The sequence below is a fragment of the Melospiza georgiana genome, chromosome 5, assembly GCF_028018845.1.
Source record: "Melospiza georgiana isolate bMelGeo1 chromosome 5, bMelGeo1.pri, whole genome shotgun sequence".
Taxonomy (NCBI): domain Eukaryota; kingdom Metazoa; phylum Chordata; class Aves; order Passeriformes; family Passerellidae; genus Melospiza; species Melospiza georgiana.
The window spans coordinates 25,226,106-25,240,880 of NC_080434.1; the positions used below are offsets into that span (position 1 = coordinate 25,226,106).

Here is a 14,775-nt window from a genome sequence, read left to right on the forward strand (position 1 = left end):
TGCCAGCACAGACCTCCTTCTCCTCACACACTGACTCTCACTGCTGTGTCAGTCACAGACTGGCTGCCCACGTTCGTTAAATGTTCCCAACCCAGGACTCATTTTCAGTGCTTACACTGTCATCCCTCCTGGTGCCAAAAGATTGTTTTATAGCACTGACATTAGGAGTGAATGCTCTGTAATACTGTTTACAAGCTACTGAAGGTACCAGGTCATTTCCTTCCCTGTAACCCCCCTAGCAGGACAGCCACACCTCAAGGGAAGACTGGCCATGTCATTTCCCACCTTGCTACCTATGGAGGTGAGGAACAGGACATAAACCACCATCTCCAGCCATCTGACAGGTACAGATCTTGCACTCCACACTCTTCCAAAACCAACAACCTTCCACTACAAGCCATGTTCCTTGCTGCTCAAGAGCTTCCTCATATAAAGCATTCACAACTTTAGATCCTGAAGGTGATAGGGATGCATGGCTAAGTGGATTGGCTGCAATTATGTGAACAGCAAGGAGGCACAGAACTCTTAATGCCATTACCACCTAAACCTCTCATTCTGTAAAACAGCACATGACCACCACACTCATGATAATAAGAGCTCTATTATCTGTCACCTGACCCTTAATAAAAGTTTCACTATGGGATAAGAATAAAGAGAAAGAGCCAACTCTTTAACAGGCACAACCATCACCATTCTACTAAGATTAATGGACCTACATACACTAACTGAAAATAGAGTTCACATTGTATCATGAGTAGAAAATGAGAGGAAGAACATTTCTTTCCCATAGTTTGGCACTAAACTTCCTTGTCATTTAAATGCAGCATATTATTCCAACCTGCACGTACAGAGGGAAAGGGCTTACCGTGTCTGAAAACCACAGCAGGTTTGACTCTGGGTAGTAAGTGAACATGCCATAGATGGGGTTGAGCAGTTCTTTCAACAACAGGAGGAAAAATTCCTTTGTCACTCCTCCAGCATCAACAGCTTCCTCACCATCAAAGATGACCTGTAGAAAAAGCAGATCATGACAGGGATGCAGAACTGAGACTGAGTGAATCAGATCTCTCTAACTGAGAGCCAGGCAAAGCAATCTGACCAACATGCTCAAACCCACGGCAACCCACGAGCTCATTTCAGTGCTCTGCCTGCAGGGACAGGAAGGGAACAGGGGTGGCAAATCAGGTATTTTGAGAATGTTTAAATCCTCATGCAAACCACAAATAACCACCTGTCGTCCCAACAATCAACGCAGCAGCATGACAGCAGCTACTGAAGATTGCCACAATTTCTCAGAGATTAAACACATCCTATTGTAAACAGCCTGCTCCTGCAGAAGGGCAAAACAGAGATTGCACAACATCACAAACTGCTTCCTCCCCTGGCCCTTGTACACTCAACACACCAGGAGAAGAGAGCAAACCCTGTGCCTGCCTTCTTGTAAACTATCCACTGCCAAAGCACTCCAGGGGTCAGAAAAAACACTCAACCCTTGCACTGACTAGACCGAATGTTCCTGTGTGCAACACCTATGGAGAAGTTACTGCACACTGGTGAAGAGGTAATGGGAATGGCTGAAAGGCTGCAGAAATGTTTGCTAAATGACAGGGTGCTAAAGATACGGGAGAAACTTACTTTGAGAGGTTTTTTCAAGTCAATGTCTGAATGGATGCTCAACTCCCTTAAAGCATCACCAACCAAGTTACTCCTGCGAACATGAAGTACCAGGAAAGGGCTTCTGGCCAGCAGAGGCTCCAGGGTGAGAAGCATGAAGACATTCTGCAAATTTGCACCATTTATTGCAACCTGCAAATAAAAGAGAGGTGAAAAACAGCCTATGCCTAAGCCTTTTTTTCTTCCCTATGAAAGGAAAACAGTTAACCACTACATGCCTGGTGCTCCTTTCTGCCTGTTTGGTTCCTCCAGGGTTGAAGAATCCCACGCTCCCTCTGTACTGTGTGTGTCCCTGCATGCCCAGCTCACACAGGTGCCAGTCTCAGGAGGCACCTGTGTGAGCACTGCCTGCTGCTGGGACACTGCACTGGCACAGAGGCCAGCTGCCCCTGTCACAGCCTGGCTGTGAGCTGGCTTGGCTGCCACCTACAGGTGCTGGAGCTGGATACCTGCTGTCAGCACCCTCCTGGAGGGCCCTGGGGATGTGCCCCTCACTGCCCCTGGGTGGGTGGGCTGCAAACAGCATCAGCAGCTGGTCTACAACACTCACCTCATGGTTAGAGGGAACAACCACTCCTGCAGCAGGCAAAAATTTCAAAACAAGTGTCCTCTTACCTGGACTTCTGTCTGCTTATCCAGTCTTACAGCTCCTCACCTTACTCCTTACCCTTGGATTATCACAAATACATAACTACCCCTTCCCTGTACAGTTTAAATTTCCATCACATGCACATCAGGCAGCCCTGATGTTGCCAGACAAACATTTTGAAGGGAAAGACACCAAGCACTGCCTCTGCATTATCCAGGGCAAAGAGGTTCTCCAGCTACACTGCTCTCCTGTATCATGGAAACAATAAAGTGTTGCACACACCAGCTCCCACTTAAAACCCCTTTCCATGCAGGCACCATTGCAAAAAGCAGAGAAAAAGAAATGTGTCGGGAAAAATGGGAGAGAATGATTACCTGCATCTGTAATTCTGCATCTGTCTGTAACATCTTGGTCTTAGCTTGAGCATCAAAGATGAAAGGGTAAGAGCAGAGAGTCACAGCATCCTGCAAGAAAGACAGGCAAGACTTGTTTCTATCCACAACTTCCAGACCACTTCTTTAAATAAGAACAATTTAATAATTTAAATAAGAACAATCTTTAAACAATTTTCTTACCTGCATGATGGACGGCCTTACTTTCTGTGAAAGAAAAAGAGAAGTATGAAAATCTTTTACTCTTTCAATTTTGTGTCTCGTGGGTTTTTCAGATGGACTAGTCCAAAGGTGACCCAAAGTAAATTTTCCTCCTTTGGAACCAACAACCTATTTTTCCTCCTCTTAAAGAAAAGCATGGGAACTTCCTTCTCAAGAAAATGCACAAGTCTAATTCAAAACATGAACATCAAACATTACTAAGAGGACTGACTGGCATAGAATCCTGTGTTGGTCTGCCATGGGTGAAACTTGCTCTTATGAAGAATAACAAAAATGCAGAAACCAAATTAAACAACAGGAGAGATCATGAGGCCACTACATGGTGATAAAAGAACACCCCTGCAATGCAAATCACTCATCATTAGCCATATTGACACATTTTTAACTATCCCTTACATAAATTTAAGTCAGTACTTCATTGTTCTGCTCACTAAAGGTAAGCACACAGCAGCACTATTTAAATGATGGAAGGTAGAGGATGGGGGCACAGCACACACAACACTTACAAAGCCCATGAAAACACACACAAAAGTTATCACTACAGTCAGGTTTTACTCTTGCAGCATCCCTCAGCACATGTTTTTGGTGGCTTTTTACACTTGAGATTCCTTTCCTTGCTATGATTAAATAATCTCACTGGGTTCCCACACAGCATATTCCAGCCCTCATTTTAGTTATCTCCTTTCTTACAGATGGGAAAGTGAGACATAAAAGAGGTGAAGGGTCTTACCCAAGATCACCCAGCAGGTTACTGGAAGAGCCAGGAACAGAACCCACATCTCTTGAGGCTTGGTTCAGTCCCCTAGCCAGAACGCCACACTGCCTCCTCTTACAGAGCAACATTTTAACATCACTGGCTACATTATTCACAATACCTGCCTAAACAGCAGAAGTAAAGGGCAAAAATTATAATTTTAGAATACAGGACTTGGCTCCTGAGGTCTTGATTACATTAAAAGGATCCAGTGACTGAATTAATCACCTTGTGCAAAGACTGAATGGAATTCACATGAACAATCACAGAGACTGTTGCAAGCTTTGGTTAAACACTGCTAGCCCCAACTCTTTTGACAGCCTTTTTAGTTTTAGGTCAATTTTGTAAAGCACCCAGATCTCAGATATTTAACATATAGAAGCTCCTATACTGAATATATTATGCTCTGATTAAGGATATTGGAAATACAGATCTACAGCCAGAGACACAAACATGGGCAGCTATTTCATGTCTACACATAAAACCTCTTACCATTCCAGCCTGGTGCAAAAACCACATAAGATAATCCTCCTGAATGTCCACCAAGCTGGAAATCTCAGGGATATAAAACTTATCATATTCCACGTGTTTAACCTTCTGATTCACCTAGTGAAGAGAACAGATGGAAATATTTGGCATATTTTAACATATTTTTCAGGTTTGCTTTCATAAATTCAGTTATGCAACAAAAGGACCCAGAATGTTCCACAAACAATACACAATTTCTTAAATTTTTGGCATAAACCAAGAAGAATCAAATAGAACCTCTTTATAACTTATTTTAGTTCCCCCTCCTCCTCACCTCAACCACTCTGCAACAACACAGTGACAGCAGAGACCATCAAGGGACAGGTGTTTGTGATGCCATTCTTTAGGGTAACCTTATTTCTAGTCTTTGAGACAGGACTAAACAATCTTCAAGAACCTTGGACTCAGGAAAGCCACTGACATCTCTCCCATGCTGACACACAGCTCACGACTGCCCAAGGGCAGACAGGACTGAATCATCTTGAGCCACCACATGCCCAGGCTTTCCTCTCACCTTGTGGAGTTTCTCCAGGAGCCTGAGAGCAGCTGTAATGTAGCTGCTGAACAGGACTGGGATCAGCAGCGTCTTCCTTCCACTGAGGAGGTAAACCACTGCACCTTTGTAGAGGTCCACAAGCCTGAGGAAGTATCGTGGGCACACCTGAGACCACCAGTTATCTGGAAAACAGAGGGCATCAATATAAATCTCAATCAAAGGCCAGAGTATCCCCTAAATAAGGGCTTACACATGAAAAAAAGAAGACTTTCAAAACACTTCCCTACTCCTGCCCTAGCTGTAGCAACAGGAAAGTGAGGCAGAATCATCGAAATGCCAGAAACTGAACAGCTTCTCCCTTTCCACTCCCATCCAGCCACACCAGTCATTACTCAGCATTGTAATGGCATTCAGGATGCTGTGATCTTGTGGGCAAACATCTGTCTTGCAGGAGTGACAAGCAAAGAGCTGCCTGGGCAATTCTCTGTAGCACCACAGATTTTTCTAGCAGGGTCAGAGCATGTCTCCTGGCACATCTGCACTAAAGGATTAACTCCCCCTCTTTAGAGAGGCTGATTTCCTTCTTGCCAAGGACAGGAAACCCTTAATTTCCCCTGAAGGGACCCTGAGTATTAGCTTCTTTACTAGAGCCAGTCACCTGCAAAGTAAAAGCTGGAGCCCAGGATTCTTTTGGAGGTCTGAATGCACTGCATGGCATTTTACATGATAATACCAGGTTTAGTGCAGGACAGCCTCAAGAAACAGAGTAAGATAACCATAACAGCAGTAGCTTAACGAATGTGAGCAACATCCCTAAGCAGCATGTGTTCTGTCCAGTTTAAAATCAGCTCAGAGGAAAATATATTAGAAATTAAGATCAGAAGTGGGAGAAGAGTTTAAATGTTCAGCTTAGTAACAGATATCAAGGTTTGTCTGCATCTTGCAGAGGACAAAATAATTTAATATTATACTTAGTATTCTTTTTTTACCTTATACAGAAAAGATACTCTAAAGTGATCAACAGCAGATCAAATTTAAGAGAATAGGATAATTTAATCTTCATGTTATACAAAAATCTATGTTTCTTTATAAAAATGCAAATTTATCTGGAACTGAGTCTCTGAATGTGGGTAAAGCAGATAAGGTAAATTAGATTAACCTCCCTAGTAAGTGTTCTTTGTAATTATATTTTACTTCTAAATTAAAACAACTTTTAAATGACACGTACCAAGCACTTTGCTGGGGTTGGTGTCCAGGCGCAAAATAGCCATTGCTAGAGGAAGGGTCAGAGAGATGTAATACTTGGAGTCTTGGAATGGTGGGAATTCTGGGAGAATCAGATAGATCCTCATTGCCTCAACATCTGGTGGAGAGCTGGACAGCTGAGGAATCAAAAAACTTTCAAAGCTCTTCAGTATCTAGAGAGAAAACAAAACAAGACAGCTTATCCTGGGGGATAGAGCACCTACAATGTAGATGGTTTAAGGGCTGATGAAATGGTAAAAGTCTGTTTTAAAAGTCAAAACCAGAGTGAAAAAACCTAAAGCTATAAATATTATAGCTAAAAGGGTCAAGGGGAACATGTATGCTTTTACCCCACAGCTCTGCACTTGTGAAAGAAATTCTCTGAATAAGTTATACAACCATAAAGTACTCAACTCCTTACAGACACATAATAATTATAAATAAAACATACACAGAGTTTATTTCAGCAGCCATTCAAGTATAAATGCCATGAGATAAAACTTGTTTTTAAATAAAAGACATTTCTGAGGAGGTCAAAATCAGCTCAGGTAAAAGGGGAAGTACCATTAAGTGTCCGGATTTCAGATTTGCAATACAACCTTAGCCCAACGATGCTGCTGGTACTTGCATGTTAGAGAGGGACAAAAGTCCTTATTTTCCCCTCTGAACATCCAAATCTCAGAAGTGCAATACCTGCTCTAGGAGAATGGAGTGCTGAGAGTTCATCAGCTTCTCAAACAGCACTCTTGTGGAGTTCAGGTCAATCCCTGGGATCTTTGGACTGGTTTTAAAATGTTCATCGATTCTTTAAAAAAAGAAATCACAGACAGGCATAAGGTTAAGGAAGAGACCCCATTACCTGTGTATTGACACGGCCTGAGAGCAAGCAGTAGAGGAATCACCACTAGAGAATTCATAAGACGAGAAACAAAGACTCTCCCTTCCAAATTCCCCCAGGCCTCAGTTAGGGCTGGGATTCTTGCAGAGAAACACTTCATCAAAGTCTCTGGTGTCCCCAGGACTCCTCCACTGACTTAAGAGCACTCTATCAGACGCCCTGAATGGGGAAGGGAGCTCTTACAGACAGGATGCATTTGTCAGTTTGATGGTGTAACCACAAGAGGAGCTGAAGACAGCCTGCTGCTGTAGAATGGTTATTCCTATAAGAGCACAGGCTCCAGGCTGGAATCAGCTCCCCAGAGACACACTGTGGTACACAGCACACCTGGGGCAGTGCTCTGCAAAGGCAGTGCTGGCTGTGCTCAGGCACACAGCCATGGGAAAGCTGCTCCCCCATACAATCCTGTAATGCAAACAGGCCTACATTAGGACACTGGAGGGATGCACTGGGGTATTTCTGTCAAGTGCACCTTGACATGAGACTTCATGTATAAAGGTACATAGTTAAATACAGCCTCATTTAGGCCTTCAGAATTTAACATTCATTTGGTTGAAGATTCTCTGTAGAAGTTAAGTCCTGCACTAGCCAAGACACCACTGAAGTGGAAGAACAACTGTGTTTGGCTGATGAAGCCATAAACTCCACTCATTTGCACATTCAAGGGAGACGTGAGACCATTTAAAGTGACTCGGCAACTTGCATACCTCAACAAGGGTTTTAAACCAACATGACACAACTCTCCTGATGCAATAACATGTCACAACACTAGAGAAGAAACCACTGGACAAGCAGAAAAACACCAAAATAATTAGCAAACTATCTTCAAGTTGCTCTTGGAATGTATTACGCAAAGATTACTCAGAGTAAGTAAGTTTTTCTTCACCTAGTTACAGGTCATTTACTCATCACATCACCAGAAAAATTTCTCCTCCTCCTCATCTTATGCTGTTACCTCCTCAACATTTACAGACACAGCCAACACAAGCCTTCCCAACCTACAGCCTCTGACTCAGCTATGTGTCTTACAACCTTGTCCCCACCTATTGTGGGTTACACCCGTTTGAAATTCCTCCTTTTGCAAGCAGGGCCACAAAACTTTCCATGTGTGATGTCACCTAAAAGGAAAGCACTTCCTTGTTGCCCCAATGTGTTTTCAAGAGCAGCCTGTGTGGAAGTGTACTTTCACATGCACCAGTTAGCTCAGCTGGGTGAGAGACTATTCAGATACCTGGCATCCCTAATTTCCCCTAATGTCCTATTCCTATCCCTCTCTTTAAAGACATTAGTGTCTGTTTCATAAGGAAGAATAACAGTTGTGGCAACTCCAAGAGATCTGTGCCACTTACAGTTCACTCACTCTCTTAGGCCATTTGCCTTCCTTACCCAGCTCTGACCACCCCATCCCTTTAGGGAACATCCTCTGCCCTCATCTCCTGCCTGATCAAAAAAATCAAATCCCACTGCAGAAGAGAGTGAAGCAAAGGGATTCTAGTCTGCATCAAGGGAAAGGCATACATCTGGAAATGTGGCACTTACTTCTTCTCCAAGAAGCTTCCATTCCAGCAGGCAGCTGAGGACAGTATCTGAACAACATTACTGATTGCAGCAGGAATAGAAAAGAAAACAGAGATACAGGTTATGAATGGATGCCTCAGTAAACCTCTTCATCTCTCTTCCCTTCCTTTTATGGGAAACAAGGTCAGGATAACCCCTTTAGAGGCACAGAGGGCAAGACTTCATTCAGGATCATGTAAGGCCCCTCTTGGAAAGGAGGAATTAGTGCCTCCTTTCCACCTATTCTGCCCCTCTCGTGGCAGGCACAGTGGGGAAAGAACTTAATCAGTCTGCACACAAGTTCTTGTTGCTTCTCATGAATTTTAAGCACACAATGCAGGACAACTTTAAAATCAAGTTCCCACCCACCATCTGCAATGCTGAGGCAGCCTCAAATTCCTCTGGTTTTGCTCAGAAGCTCTCACCTGGCAGCCTTGTGACTGGCAACTCCTCCCCTTGGAAACAACCAAGAACCACACTTGAAAAGGTAGCTAAATTTCAAGTGAAAGCATGGCACGGAAGCCAACAAAACTATTTCAATAGAACTTTCAACAAAAGGCTTGTCCAGTGCCACAATACCTACTTGACAGAATTAGAACTGTTCTTTTCTAAAAGCTTTTGCCTCCAGACATCTATAGTTTCATCATTTATTAAACAGGTGTAACGTGTTTCATTTATGGTCCGGAAATCATCAGCAGGCAAGGAATTCTGTGAGAAAATACAGATTTCAGCAAAGACAAGGCCAGTAAAACAATTCCTTCCTATCCATAATCTCTGTTTTAATAAATAACTGATAGCTTCCTTAGTGTGGTCTCTGAAAAGGTTTGGTTAGAAGTTTTTGACATTACTAAGAAGTCCAAAAGGGAAGGTATGAAAAGTTTGAGGAAAAAAAGGATCCTCAAATATATTTTAAAAAAAAGGAAAATAAAAAAATCAAAATAACATTTCCTAGATGTACCAAAGCCTCTGTAAATACTGTCATATATAACTACAGGCTTAGTACATTGTACAGGCTATTTTCATGCCTCAAAAGTTTATCCCAAACACTTCTTGACAGAAAAAAGACAGAAGTGGGAAAATCAATTCAGCATTCAGCCCTCCATCCAGCGCTGACTGACAAAATCCCACTGTATGTGGCTGAAGGTCCTACACACCAACCATGCAGAAGCCAGTGCCACAGGAGGTGGAAAGCAGCCCCCTGCTTCCAATCTGCAAAGGCTGGATTCCCCTCCCTGCTGATTAAACTGGAATCAGTGTCTTCCCAATGGCTTTGATGTGCCTCTAAAGAAAGGCAACTTTCAGCCACTGAAGGTGGAAATCCCTGCAAAAACTGTCAGAGCTGGTAAGTTTTGTAAGGCAGAATGGAGTCCAAAGAAATACTCTCATTCCAGAAGATTTTAGCAAAAACAAAAGCTGTGTTGTGAATGCTGGGACAGGGGAGAAGACTTGAAAAGATACTTCTATTTGGTTTACCTCGTATTTGGAGCAAAGCACAAAAGTTTGGTCTCCTCCAGAGAAGATATGTTTAACAATGTGGTATTTACAGGCATCTGTTTGAGAAAGACACAGCTGTGTTAGAGGCTGATGAATGCAAGACCCTATTTATACTTTCTCCCCTCCCATTTGCACTGCCAGTACAACTACAAGGAGCACCTGGGTCCTTTGAAGGCCCTGCTGAAATCAGCTGGAACTCAAGCACTGTAGCACTTTCGTAAGAGGGACACAGGAGGGGAAAGCTGTCATTTTTAAACTGCAATAGGGGCTTTAAAGAGACAACAAAGTGTTTGGAACAGTATTAGTAAAGTAGCAGTACAATTTCATGAAGTCTCAAGATTGGCAGATGCTGAGCTCTGCCATAAAAAGAGAAAGGGAGAGAGCACACATTAACAGAAAGAGCAAAAGGTCACCCAGAAATTACCACAGTGCACTAGGGACAATAGGATGGGTTTCTTTTGGCAGTTCCAGAAATTTCACAGAACAATGTTAAGATGTCTTTAGACAACCATGGGTGAAGTTATTTATGTCCATCTGCCATTTCAAATCGAGCACAGTACATACCAGGTTTCCCTGAGAGTTGCCCATTGTGAGCTGCCCAGTGACCCTTGACAGGAGAGGGACACTTCACATTGCAAGTGTGCCCTGTTCCCAGCTGGCCTCTTGTTCCACAGCCAAATGCATAGATCATTCCTGAAGAAGGCACAAAGGCTAAAGTGTGATGTCTGCAAGAGATGGGCACAGAGTTTGGGCGTTGTTTAACAATAAATTCAAAATAAAACAAAGACCAAAACTAAGGTGGGGGAAAAACCCAACAACCAAACCAAATGCCACCTACAACTTATTCTCATTTCTCCTAGGCCAGAAGCTGGTGCCAAGCAGCACATTTACACGGGCACCAATGCCCAGTTTTTGCCACCTGATGGCACCAGTTTGTGGGATGGAGCCCTTTAGGTGGAAGGGACAAAGAGCAGCTTGTGCTGCTCAGACACACAGCTGGTATCAGGCTCACAGGATCAGCTTAGTCACTTGCTAAGCCTGAATATTCTGAAAGGCAACCACACAGCACCAGGGCTGCTAACTCACTTTTCATTCAAGAGGCTGGAAACTTGTGACCAAAGGGGCTTCTGCTCTAAAGTCTTGCTGAATTATTAAGTTGGGAAGGTATCTTTTACAGGTTAGAGTGCAGGGTACAACCCCAATTAAAAAACCATCTCATTTAGAGGGTCTTAAAATTCTCATGGAAAGCAAGATTTAAATTCCTTTAGCTTTGAACATAGAACGCAGAAGCAGGACTATTTTCTCCTATTTGCATGATTCAGTACAGCATTAACCTCCACCAAGGAAAAGTTTCTCACTGCACACAGGACTCACCTGCCACAAGCAATCTGGGACACTTCACTGCCCATGAGCTCCAGAACTCTTCGGGGGTTCACCTCATCATTCATGGAGTCGTGGCCCAGCTGCCCGCAGGAACCTGCACCGAAGGTGAACACCCCTCCACTCTGTTAGCAAACCAAACAGCAGAGCCTCCATTTAGGGACCCAGAGCCCAGCAGCATCTCTCTGACTACAGACTCAGTATGAGCCCAAAGCTTAGGCAGACACTGATGGGGATTTTCAAAAGATCCAGTAAAGAAAGTTGGGTTCAGCTAACGCAGCTTGCAAATAAGCTACCCTGCCATCCATCAGAAAATAACAGAATTACCTTCAGGTTATCTCTGCACTAGACAAGCTCCTACAGAACTAGTTTTCTACAATGGTGTTTTTCCCCACAGGAATCCCAAAGTCAGTTGTTTAATTCATTTTACAGTGGAAAACACCAAGGCTCCAAAACAGGAAGCAACAACCACAAAGTGGCAGAGGCAAGGCTCTCTTTCAAACCCTAGCCCTGTCCTCTGGCCACTAAATTATACACCACTACGAAGCAGCAGGTTTGGAACTGAAAACCTCTTGTAAATGTTGTGACTGCTAATGTTAAATTTAAACACTCATTAATTTTACTTCCATCTTATTCTGATGCATAATATTACTCTATTTTCCAACAAAATGCTATTTTCATCCCTTTGAATGTGTGTTTGTTAATTTTTTTTCCTCCCAAAGCTGTTCTTTTCAAGTTATTCACCTGAGTTTTGCTATTTGCTGCTGTGGATTATTAACATCTTCATCTTCAAAACCAGCAAAAGATCGTGTTGGGAATGATAGTCAGAATAAATAATGAGGCTACACTTTCCACTTAGTTTCTTTTACTGGGGTCAGAAGGAATACAGTAAGCCGATCTGTGTTTTTCTTCCATTATACAGAAAGCTACTGTGAACCAGCAGGCAGGTGAGGCAGTGGCCACCTAAAGGGCTCCCAGGCCAGCACCTTTACCTTTGTCAGGACTGCAGTGTGCTCCTCCCCACAGCTGATGTAAACAACCTTCTGAGAGCGCAGCAGCTTCACGTGACACGGGGACTCTCGGTCTGCAACGAAGCCAAAGGAAATAAAGCAGCTGCTCCACAAACACAAACCTGCATGCCCAAGAACAGCACTGCCAGTCCGGTTTTCAGATGTGGTCCATGAGCACAAGGGAAATTTAACAACTGTGGAGAAAAAGGCCCCACATGGCCTTGAGTACTTCACTGTTTTTCCCCTCGAATTCTTAAAAGGCTTGACTGACTCAAACAAAGTTGTCCAGACCAAGAGGGCACATGTTGATTATCTTGTACCAATTCAACATGCACTTGCTGTTTGGAAGACATGGTGAGTGCAGCCTAGATACACCCACCTTCAGCTTCATGCTCCACTTCACACTCCTCAGGGATGACTGCAAATATTTGTTTCTAAAACCTTATTTAGACCTTTTCCATATAGAACAACCCTGACACGTGGGAGACACTTGTGCAAGACACATGGTAAGCTGAATCTCAATGTGTATTTAAATACTCAGCTTTCCTTCTCTTGTCATCCTTTGGGCAGAAGATCCTCCTACTTGCAAAGGTTAATCACTACCAACCATTAAGTGATGCTTTTCTCCTCCACTCTGCCACCCCTAATCATTTAAAGTCTGTCTCTTAGGGATGAATACAGTAAAAATAAAAGCTAAGCACTTCAAGGAGCAGTAGGCACCCCAAAACAATTAGATATTAAGGGGAGCAGCTGCTTTTTCCATACCAACAAAAAGTCAGGTTCCTACCTATAGAAGTTACCCATTTCTTAAGATTCTCACCTTAGGATTTGCAAGGCGCTTTTTTACTGGGTAGTGAGAGAAAAACAGTCACACTTCTGTGAGTTTAGAATTGAGAGCTGATTTTTGATTTATCTTTTTCTGTATTTTAGCACTCTGATCTTTCTTTTCACAGGAATGACACTTCTCTCTACAGCAAAATTGTTAATAATAACAGTGCTGCAGAATACCCATGTTTGCAGACCTTGCTGTTCTTGTTTGACAAGTCTAATTCACACTGTCTTATCGTGATTCACTTACCATAAATACCACATATTTACTACAATGCCAGGCACTGAGGGGGAAGCAGAATATGATCCCTGGCCAGCACCATCCCACAAGCTGATGCCTATTCTGTTCATTTAAGATTAGCCCCATGTCAGAGTAAGCCTCTCATATGTAAACTGCAGATTTGTTTTAATCAGAAGCATTTATCTGCCAGTCTACATGGAAAGGACACTGCTGCTCTTCTATTAGATCAGCCCTACTTTACAGACAATACAAGGTATCTAGGTGCATGCTAGGTATCACATCTACACTCAGAAACTTGCCTAGATACTCAAATCTGCTCAGGAATTATGCAGAAACCAATAAGGAGGCTGACCTGAAGCTCCAAAGAAAACCTTCCATTCACCTGTTTTATTCCAAAAAGTTAAGAGTGTGTGAACAAGCAGCAGAAGAGATCCGGGCTTTTTAGACTAGCACCTGAGAAAACTACCATTGGCCCTATGTGTCTGGTAACTGTGCAACAAATAAACTAGACAACATTTTACAGTACTGAGATATTCACTGCTGCCAGAGTTTTGAAGCATATAGCTGCTCACCAGTGAAAACCATGTTGGGAAATGAGGAGATGAGTTCAGCCTGCTGTTCTGCAGGGAAAGCCTTTGCTCCAACGAGCTTCAAACAAACACAATATGGGTAAAATATTTTTGACAAGAGGGAGGAAGAATACGAGCACTTTCTTTGATATTTGCATGTTGACACTCAGACTTGAAAGACCTCTCTTTTTAACCCTCCTCACTTAAATTAACACCCACAAGGGGAAAAAACATGTTTCTGTTTCTACTACATATGAAAAGCCTGTAGAGACAGAGACTTCCTCTGCCATCTCACTCCAAGAGGAGCTGCTGAGTGTTACAAACCCACTTATATACACTGCCAATGCAAGGAGACACCAGGCAAAAGAGTCTGTCCTTCCCTCACCTAGGAGCAGAATTTTCGTACCTCGTTCATCACTTAGTCCCAGCTGTCCTGAGCTGTTCTTCCCCCAGCCAAACACAGCTCCTGAGAGAGAAAGGGCAAAACTGTGGGCTCCCCCTGCAGCAACCTGAGCCAAAGGGATCCCATCTAGAGACTTGACTCTCTGTGGACTGGCTTGGGAGGGACATTCTTTGCCCAAGCCCAGCTGACCGTAGCTGTTCTGTCCCCATGTGAAGAACTGGCCATCTGAAACAAGGAAAGAAAGAGAAAGTTAGCCAACAGAAAAGCAAGTTTGCCAAAATTAAAAATAAACAGTCCTGGAGGCTTCGCTCCCACCCAAGCCTCATGATGAAAAGAAAAAAAGCAAAATCAAGAGAGACATTCTTTGTTTAAAAAAAAAAAGAGCATGGCCTGAAGCCACCAGGCAAATGAACGCACAAGCAACTAAGTGCAAAACACAAAATACAACTGCTGCAACAAACAGTGCAACAAAAACAGTCCTCATTTCACATAAAA

The 14,775-nt window shown here is 43.2% G+C and overlaps 1 protein-coding gene across 4 annotated transcripts in view; it reads right to left on the reverse strand.

The window, feature by feature from the left end:
* The window catches only part of HERC3 (HECT and RLD domain containing E3 ubiquitin protein ligase 3), a 44,695-nt gene that overhangs the window by 8,242 nt on the left and 21,678 nt on the right, over positions 1–14,775 (reverse strand). For 2 of the 4 annotated variants that reach the window (XM_058024181.1, XM_058024182.1), the window contains exons 5-19: positions 14,284–14,505; positions 12,222–12,313; positions 11,224–11,354; positions 10,414–10,574; positions 9,829–9,905; positions 8,939–9,063; positions 8,338–8,397; positions 6,594–6,705; positions 5,884–6,073; positions 4,674–4,837; positions 4,124–4,237; positions 2,839–2,862; positions 2,638–2,727; positions 1,636–1,806; positions 866–1,009 (exon numbers count right to left, since the gene is read on the reverse strand). In XM_058024181.1, the coding sequence (XP_057880164.1) occupies positions 866–1,009; positions 1,636–1,806; positions 2,638–2,727; positions 2,839–2,862; positions 4,124–4,237; positions 4,674–4,837; positions 5,884–6,073; positions 6,594–6,705; positions 8,338–8,397; positions 8,939–9,063; positions 9,829–9,905; positions 10,414–10,574; positions 11,224–11,354; positions 12,222–12,313; positions 14,284–14,505 (1,877 nt within the window). Of the gene's footprint in view, positions 1–865; positions 1,010–1,635; positions 1,807–2,637; positions 2,728–2,838; positions 2,863–3,607; positions 3,757–4,123; positions 4,238–4,673; positions 4,838–5,883; positions 6,074–6,593; positions 6,706–8,337; positions 8,398–8,938; positions 9,064–9,828; positions 9,906–10,413; positions 10,575–11,223; positions 11,355–12,221; positions 12,314–14,283; positions 14,506–14,775 lie in introns of those variants that run through there. The other 2 variants (XM_058024183.1, XR_009114451.1) reach the window with 2 other exon arrangements.